We start from the raw sequence: 10,019 nt of genomic DNA on the forward strand, positions 1-10,019 counted from the left end.
CAAAGTTTAAGCTTTGTAACATATTAGCTTCTAATATGGATGTCTTTGCATGGAAAGAAGCAGACATGACTGGCGTACGAAGAGAAATTGTTGAGCATAAACTTAATGCAAATCCAAGTCTGACACCAGTGCGACAAAAGAAATGCGGTATGGCACCGAAAAGAAGCGAATGGTTGAAGGCGGAAGTCGACAAGTTTTTCAAACCAAACATATTACGAGAAGTAGGGTACCAGACGTGGGTAGCAAACCCAGTACTGGTAAAAAAGCCCAATGGGTCTTGGCGCATGTGTGTCGACTTCACGGACATTAACAAAGCATGTCCTAAAGACAATTATCCTCTACCAGAAATAGACTGGAAAGTTGAGTCGTAAGCCGGCTTCCGATATAAATGTTTTCTGGATGCGTACAAAGGATACCATCAGATACAGATGGCAGCAGATGATGAGGATAAAACTGCCTTTCACATAAGCCAGGGCATATACTGCTATACCAAGATGCCATTTGGTCTAAAAAATGCCAGAGCAACATACCAACGAGTAATAGGCGAGGCTTTCAAAGGTCAAATTGGCAGAAATTTAGAAGCATATGTTAATGATTTGGTGATAAAAAGCACAACAGAACAAGGTTTGTTGGAAGATATATTTGAAACATTTGCATCGTCGACAAAGATAAATATGAAGCTCAACCCGTCGAAGTGCAGTTTTGGAGAAGATGAAGGAAAGTTTCTTGGTCATATAATAACTGAGCGTGGGATACGCGCAAATCCAAAGAAAATAGAGGCAATCGAAAATATGCCGTCACCCAAAAATAAAAAAGAAGTGCAAAGTTTAACGGGTAAATTGGTGGCATTAACAAGGTTCTTGTCAAAATCCGCAGAGCGATCGCTCCCCTTTTTCGGGACATTAAAGAATTGCTTAAAGAAAATGGATTTCAAGTGGACAGAGGAAGCAGAAGTGGCGTTTTAGGAAATGAAAAAGTTGTTAAAAGAGTTGCCGGCAAGGACTGATCCGATTGCGCGAGAAACATCGATACTATACTTAGCAGCATCGAAAGAAGTGATAAGTTCAGTATTGATAGCGGACAGGGGACAGGTATGCACTATAAACTTAAAAATAGCTAATTTTTAATCAGTAGACATTTAAATTTATATGATTATGTTGTGCAGACAGGTACAAATGCCTGTATATTTTGTTAGCAAAGCTTTAACAGGAAGCGAATTAAACTACCCTGCAATTGAAAAACTGGTTTATGCGCTCGTGCATACGGCTAGATGCTTAAGGAGATATTTTCAAGTGCATCCAATAATTGTTCTAACAGACCAGCCAATAAGGCAGGTATGACAAAAAACAACGTATTGTCAAAAAATTTAAATTGCTTGATAAATTCTAGCAAGTTTACATTCACTAATACTTGTTGAGCAGGTGCTATATAAACCAGAAAATTATGGTTGCATAGCCAAATGGGCTATTGAATTGGGTGAGCATGAGATAAGCTTCTCACCAAGAAGTGCGGTAAAGGGGCAAGTCCTAGCAGATTATCTGGCTGAAACAGCCAGAGATATCGAAGTCTCGTATGAATTAAACGAAATACCACCTCCGCCCGAACAGCTGTGGGAAATGCACACAGATGGGGCTTGTGATCTAGAAGGCGCAGGGGCAGAAATAATCCTAAAAAGTCCAGAAGGAGAAGAATATACATTCGCACTACGCTTTAGCTTCCCTGTAACAAACAATGAAGCTGAGTATGAAGCGTTGTTATCCGGAATGCGGGTAGCAAAATATCTGGAGGTAAAAGAGCTGTCTGTATATGTCAATTCGTAGTTATTTGCAAACCAATTCAATGGGATATTTGAAGCACATGATGAATCGATGCAAAAGTACTTGAAACTTGTGCAAGAGTTCGCGGTGGACTTCGATTTATTTCAGATAACTCAGGTTTCAAGAACATTGAATAAAAAGGCGGATGCGCTCAGTAAGTTAGCCGCCTTAACATTCAGCCATTTTAAGAAAGAAATTTGGGTTGAGAAAGTGAAAGTAAAATCCATTGAGACCGATGGTGTATCCGCCGCAGTTGAAGAAGAGGAGCAGAGTTGGATGAGACTGATAGTAGAATTTCTGAACAAAGGTACATTGCCTATAGATTCAACAGAAGCAAGAAAGATTAAGATAAAAGCACCGATGTATTTGTTAGATAAAGGAATTTTATGCAGAAAGTCGTTCCTGGGACACCATTTGTGGTGTCTTAATCCAACTCAAGCGGAGTTAATCATACGGGAAGTGCACGAGAGAATGTGCGCTTTGCACTCAGGACACAAAACAGTCGCGTCCAAAATAATGCGGCTCGGATACTATTGGCCGTCAATGTACAGAGATGCTACAGAAGTGATACACAAATGTCAGTCGTGTCAGCTTCACGCACCGGTAAGTAAGGCTCTGCGACATCCAATGATACCAGTCGCGTCTCCGTGGCCATTCTACAAATGGGAAATTGACATAGTGGGGCCATTCCCCGCAGGACCAGGAGGTGTAAAGTTTCTGGTAGTGGCCATTGATTATTTTACGAAGTGGGTAGAAGAGAAACCATTGAAAACAATTTTGGGCAAACAAATCTGAAATTTTGTATGGGAAAATATCGTTTGCCGGTTTGAAATACCAAATGAAATAGTAAGTGACAATGGTACACAATTTGAAGGTAACCCATTCAGCGATTGGTGCCAAGAGCTAAACATAAAGCAAATATTCACATCAGTCGCACACCCCAGGCGAACGGTCAGCGTGAGGTCACGAATTGGGATATCTTGTTAGGAATCAAAGCAAGGCTCGGATTGTGCCGAAGGGGTTGGATAGACGAGCTGCCGAATGTACTGTGGGTACACCGTACAACTCCAAAATTCGCGACTAATGAAACACCTTTCAGTTTGGTGTACGGGTTCGAGGCTGTAATACCCGCTGAAATAAATGTGCCAACTATGTGCATAGCTTCCTTCGATGAAAGTAGCATTGCGAAGAACTGCGTGAAAATATAAACTTAGTTGAAGAGCGCAGGGAAATGGCAGCCATAAAAGAAGCAATCAACAAACAAAGAATCACAAGCTACTATAATAAGCGCGTACAACCATTATCTTTCCAATTGGATGACTTGGTGTGGCGAAAGAATGAAGCAAGCAGAGCAGAAGACATGGGTAAACTCGGACCTAAATGGGAAGGACCATATAAGGTTATTGGCGTAAGCGATACAGGGGCATATCGACTAGCAATTTTAGATGGAAAAGCAATAAAACACACCTAGCATGCGCAAACACTGAAACGGTGCTACATATGAAAAAACTACAGAGGGATTGATCACCCGAGATAACTGTTTAAAGTTTTTATGATGTAAAATTTTATTTTCCATTGTAAAACATGATAACTAAGTGTTGGTCAAGTGATATGTTTGAAATAAATAGAATCATGCAATTTAAGCCAATAACTTGTGCACTTTTACATTTGTTGATTGCATGCCCTTTAAGCCGCACATGGACACACTCCGAATCTCAAGTGGCATAGTTTAGTTTGGTTACCAATACTATTTTTAATGGTGACAGTAGTAAAACATGGGTTTGTTTCAAACGCTCGTACACCACGCAAGACGGAGACTTGCACAGTCTAGATTATAAAACACAAATTTGGTATACTTGTTTAAATAACCCGGACATTGGCGTGGCCGGAAGACTCTTGAGTATAGACATTGGTTTGTCTATAGTACGGGTAAATTACATTGGATTGTATATGCGTACATACTTATAATAAATTTTATAAAAGTCTTGAGTATAAACTTATAAGCATTGGTTTGCTTACTTTTGCGTAACATTGGATTGTTAGCGCAAGAATAAAAAGATTATGAAATGATTGAAGGGTCGCTCCCATCATGAAGTCATGACATTTATTCTAAACAAGAGTTATTGAATACATAAAATTGTAATGAATCATTATAACAACCATAGTGATTTCATAAAAACGCAATAATTGCACTTTAACCAAAAGAGATATCGCATTATATCCAATCAAAGCTAACAAATTACAGTTAGATAAAAGAAATAAAGTCAACCGCTTAGCATAAAAGCAGGACATGCACCAAAATTCGACCTAATATACGCTAATATAAAAAATAAAAAAGGGGTGGCATTGGCTGGAACGTTTGCCCTACACTAAGGAGAATATGCCTTCCTCACACGCAGTAATTAGATGCATACCCTGTTTTAAAAATAAAAGAAAAATATAATATAGGGATGCGACACCTCCAAGATTGCAAGGCCCATCCCTCACTAGCAAAAAAAAAAATAAAAAAAATTAAATGCCACCCAAGCATGGATAAATAATATCCATCCTAGGTAGCATAACAAACTCAGTCGAGTTTGTCATTGATTATCTCCTGCACGGAGATGGTAGGATCATTGATGAGAAATTGTAGACGGGGGATCGGGATTTATTGAAGTCAGGCACAAGCTTCTTCATATTTTTCTTTGGCTCCATAAGCGAGTAGCTCAGCAATATTTGGAGGAATTACGGGGGGTACATACAACTCCTGTTGAACAACATTCCAGAACAGGGTTCGCTCATATGCACGTGCGGCAACCATGGTGCACCAAATTGCTGCTCGACGACTTTGCAGTCGAGAGCATGCTGGATAATGTTCGATAAACCATTTCGGAGAATGTCATACTTCTCCTTTATATCATCCTGTTTCAAACCCCATGACTCCTGGGACGCAATCTAGTCACTAAAACTTTTGCTTAAAAAGATGACATGATTCTCTGCCTCTTTAAGCTTTGCAGACAATGATGCAATCTCAGACTCCATAAACCTTTTTTCAGCAACATGCTGATCCTCCTCTTGCTGCCTTTTAAACATAAGAACATTGATCTGGTCTTCTGCCTGCACATGATGCAACCGCGAGTTGGGCAGTTAGCTTTGCATTATCCTCTTGCAAGGCATTTATCTTGGACGTCTCTGTTGATGAGGGCGGTGGGGGATGAGCAAGCGCAACAGATTTAAGTTTCAAACGATTCAGATCCTTGGCAGAGTTAAACAGCGTCGATTGTGTATCCATGTAAAGCTCTTCGGAAGGTGAAAGTGAGGAAAAAAATTTGCATTAACTGCTGAGGGGCACATGATTGTAAAAAAGAGAACTGTTGTGCAAAAACTGGAAGAGGAACCTTCATGAACTCATTTGCGTTCCGAATCAGTAAAGATGAATCATCAGGATTCGGGCATACACGCTTGGAGTGATGGGATCCACCACTTGGACCTGCAAATACGATAAACATGGCGCATAAAAACTTACAGTCAATGTTCAATAAAAAGTCAGACTGTCAAAATTAATACCTTCATCATATAACCTTTTGTGGTTACCCAAGATTCTGGTATCAGGAGTTTGCTATAGTGAAGGTATTGTGTCTGAATGACTGACCGACGAACGAGAATGGTTACCGGAGTCGGTGGTAGGAATGGGTGCGTAAGATTCCAATTTCATCTACAATGTCAGAATCAGAACAACATATGAATGATACATAGGGTTACATAGTATAATACAAAGTATAAGAGTATGAAATATACCTTTTTTACAATCAAGAACAGATTTATGCAGAGAAGATGAAAAGGGTTGAATCATTTAAAGGAAAAAGATTGTGAGATACGAAAAAGCCAAAAATCCTATTTATAGAGAAAATACGGGAGTCAAAAAGTAACAAGGGTATAATGGTAGCCGTACACGTGTATCAATCTTAAGCTAAACACTTTGTTAAGATGTCCGGTGCATGTTAGCATCAACAGGCGGTTGCATAAATACAATCATTACCTTTTCGGTAAACAGTGATAGTTGTCACCTCGGGTGCAGGAAATGCAGCAAAAGACAGTTTGGTGACTGCACGCATACATTGCATTTAATACTAATACAGTATCCGGTTACGCATATATATTTAAATAATCTTATGCACTGACCGGTTATATTTGGAATCCAACTAGGATTTTTAGCAAATTCATTAAGCATGCTAATTTGGATCAAGGGTGTTGTTGTGGTTCATTATGTGTAAATTTTCTTACTAGTTCGATGTCATACACTAATTTTCATTGTATATAACATCGAACTGTGGGGACTAAATGATACGCATATCCGCAAGACTATGCGGATTACGCATCCAAAACCCTAAACCGCACGTAAATTGGGATGGCACGGGTATAGCCGCACTCTATGCGCCTATACCATCTTATGTGAGTTTCGTATACTTGCATAAGGGTCTAGTATATTCTAGAAGAATGTACGATATAATCAATTCGGATTATTTTCCTTAAATAGCAAAAGTTAGTTGGGAAGAGATCGCATTTAATTAGGGAAAAGATTCTATCGAAACCCTAATTCGTGAGCCTATAAATACATAGCTCATAAACCCTAAAAACATATTCGTTTACTCATACGTAATGTGACAACCCGTAAATTTCCGACCAAATTTAAACTTAATCTTTATATGTGTCCAACACGATAAGCAAAGTCTGTAATGTTGAATCTCAAAATTTTGGAACTACATTCATGTAATCAATTACCCTTTTCCGTGCTCGACGATTCACGAACATTGATGTGTATATAAATATATATATATATATATATTATATAGTTAATTAAAAACGTTAACAAAGTATTAGATGTATAATACGTTACATAAACGTAATTGTTTCAATATATGTTTAATATATTTATCGGCGGAATTAAAAGATAATATCAAATGATTTAATTATCAGATACATTATTGAAATGCCCCGTTCATATCGATTATAAATGATTCACAATAGTTGATTACATTGCGAGGTTCTGACCTCTATATGTTACATTTTACAAACATTGCATTCGTTTTAAAAAAGACAAAACTTTCATTTCAACGAAACTTGACATGCATGCATACCATTTCATAATATATCAAACTATCAATGACTTAATAATAATCTTGTTGAACTCAATGACTCGAATGCAACGTCTTTTGAAATATGTCATGAATGACTCCAAGTAATATCTTTAATATGAGCAATTGCACAGCAGAAGATTTCTTTAATACCTGAGAATAAACATGCTTTAAAGTGTCAACTAAAAAGGTTGGTGAGTTCATTAGTTTATCATCAATATTCATTTCCATCATTTTTAATAGACCACAAGATTACATATTTTTATTTCTCATAAACATCATGCATGCATATAGCCATCTGCATAAAAATCATTCATATGGATTGAACACCTGGTAACCGACATTAACCATAATACATAGAATATCCCCACAGACATCGACGTCTGTATAATAATAATCTCAAAGTACTAAAGCCATCCATAGACATGAATGGGGGTTGTTAGGCCCAATAGATCTATCTTTAGGATTCGCGTCAATTAGGGGTCATTTCCCTAATTCTTAGGTTACCAGACTTGAAGGGCGATATTCGATTTCGATAATCCAACCATAGAATGTAATTTCGATTACTTGTGTCTATTTCTTAAAACATTTATAAAAGTAGCGCATGTATTCTCAGTCCCAAAAATATATATTGCAAACGCATTTAAAAGGGAGCAAATGAAACTCACAATACAATATTTTGTAGTAAAAATATTCATACGACGATACTGAACAATGCAGGGTTGGCCTCGGATTCACGAACCTATATCATTTGTATATTTATTAATATACATAATTGAAATCGAACAAATATATATAAATTTATTAGTTATATTCTTTTTATATTAATAGTACATATATGTTTCATATATTCCTTTTGTATATAAAAATATTAATTTTTATTATGTTATATGTATTTAAATATATCATTTGTATATTAATAATAGTAGTTAAAGTAATATCAAAATAATATTAATATTGGTAAAAAAAAATGTTTATAATACATAATATTTTTACTAAGACAATAATGCTAGTAATCCTATTAATAATAATAATAATAATGATATTAATGATAGTAAATGTAAAAATATTAATTTTATTGTTAATGCTAATTATGATAATGATTTTAGTAACTACATAATAATACTCATGATAACATAGATAATAATACTTATAATGATAATAATCATATCAATGACTATGGTACTTATAATGATAATAATAACACTAATAATAACTTTAATACTAGTAGTAGTAATAATAATAATAATAATAATAATAATAATAATAATAATAATAATAATAATAATAATAATAATAATAATAATAATAATAATAATAATAATAATAATAATAACTTTAATACTAGTAGTAATAATAATAATAATACTATTTATTGATACAGTTACTAATTTTAATGAAACTAAAAATAATACTTATAGTAATTTTAGTGGTAATAATAATAACAACTTTAATAGTAATATTTTTGGTGATAATAATAACTATAGTTATAATAATAACACTTATTTAAATGATAATAATATGTAATTGCTTTATTATAGTAATACTAATAATTAACTTAACCATAATATTAATAATTATAATTGTAGTTATAATTATGATAATAATAATATTTGTTAGGTAATACCTTTACTAGTAATAATAATAATATTAGTAGTTATAATTCTAATAATAACAATACTAATAGAAACAATAATAATAATTATAATTATAATGTTAATAATAATAATACTTATCATAACAATAACAATCATAATAATAATAATTAGTATTAAAAATAAAAATAATAATAATAATAATAATAATAATAATAATAATAATAATAATAACAATAATAATAATAATAATATTAAAATTTAAGGAAATATACCCTCTTTATGAAGTGTTTATAACAAGAATGCACCAAATCGGAATTGAACCAGAGACTTCCCGCTCACCAACACATCACTCAAACCATTCAGTCCGTTCTATTTTTCTGATATAAACCCATTTGCAAAGTTATATAACAAATCTATTTTTCTGTTTCTTATTCTTCTTCGCCAAATAAAACTCGACCAGAATCAAAACTTGTAACACATAAGTTTTTCATTTTAAATTTAAGAATTACAGAGAAACAATTTAACAAGCGGTTAACAGGCGCGAAAGAAAAAAAAATAAAAAGAACCGCATCGCTGTTTGTCGAAATAAAAAACATGAACTCATACCTTGATTCAAGAATTTAGACATTTTTGGATTTCGATTCCTACATGAAATATTTTGCAAAACACTCCTAGAATATATTGAAATCATCAATTTAACTTAACTCATAACAGAAATTTCGAATTCGTTCAAGAACAAAAGTTTGACTTTTTAAAAATCAAGGTTTGACTCACAAATTTGAATCCGTTTAAAAAAATTAAGACTTGGGATTTTGCAGAACGATTACTTACAGGATTTCTAACAAGACTGCATTTATAAATTTTGAAATCTAACACGAATTCAAGTTTTTGCAAGAATGACTCAAGAATAGAGGTTGTGAGTTGTTTTTGCTTAATTTTTCTGTTTAATAATCAAAATGTATTAATGGATTTCAGTGTATATAAATGATAATCGAATAGTTGAGGCAGTACCTATGATAGGATTGATTTTTGTTTGCATTTAGGGTGGACATCGACTGATAACAAAAAAACCCGACATAAACAAAATTAGATGAATAAATAAATAAGTATGATCGTGAATTTTTTTAATAGAATCCAATAAAATATATCTATTATTATATATTTAATATTATTAATAATAAATAATTAAAATATATTAATAATAATAATAGAGTTATTAATATTAGAATTAATAAAGATAATAATAATAATAATAATAATAATAATAATAATAATAATAATAATAATAATAATAATAATAATAATAATAATAATAGTAATAATAATAATAATAATAATAATAATAATAATAATAATAATAATAATAATAATAATAGAAATAATAATAATAATAATAATAATAATCAAAATAATATTAATGATATTCAATAATAATAAAATGATAATTAAAATTTTATTAATGATAATAATAATAATACTAATTATAATAA

At 33.1% G+C, this 10,019-nt stretch overlaps 1 protein-coding gene across 1 annotated transcript; it reads left to right on the forward strand.

Moving 5' to 3' along the window:
* Positions 1-968: 968 nt before the first annotated feature.
* LOC139899362 (uncharacterized) lies at positions 969-3,025 on the forward strand. Its single transcript, XM_071882197.1, has 6 exons — positions 969-1,091; positions 1,170-1,334; positions 1,422-1,476; positions 1,552-1,769; positions 1,821-2,537; positions 2,705-3,025. The coding sequence occupies exons 1-6, from the start codon at positions 969-971 to the stop codon at positions 3,023-3,025; spliced, it is 1,599 nt and encodes a 532-aa protein (XP_071738298.1).
* Positions 3,026-10,019: the final 6,994 nt, after the last annotated feature.

The sequence above is a fragment of the Rutidosis leptorrhynchoides genome, chromosome 1, assembly GCF_046630445.1.
Source record: "Rutidosis leptorrhynchoides isolate AG116_Rl617_1_P2 chromosome 1, CSIRO_AGI_Rlap_v1, whole genome shotgun sequence".
Taxonomy (NCBI): domain Eukaryota; kingdom Viridiplantae; phylum Streptophyta; class Magnoliopsida; order Asterales; family Asteraceae; genus Rutidosis; species Rutidosis leptorrhynchoides.

What these genes read in the sequence shown, in the direction of transcription:
- LOC139899362 (XM_071882197.1), top strand. Translation starts at nt 969, where the DNA reads ATGAAAAAGTTGTTAAAAGAGTTGCCGGCAAGGACTGATCCGATTGCG. An exon ending in CAAATGGGCTATTGAATTGG is followed by an intron (nt 1,477 to 1,551) that starts GTGAGCATGAGA and finishes TGGCTGAAACAG; the next exon opens with CCAGAGATATCGAAGTCTCG. An exon ending in CGTTGTTATCCGGAATGCGG is followed by an intron (nt 1,770 to 1,820) that starts GTAGCAAAATAT and finishes GTCAATTCGTAG; the next exon opens with TTATTTGCAAACCAATTCAA.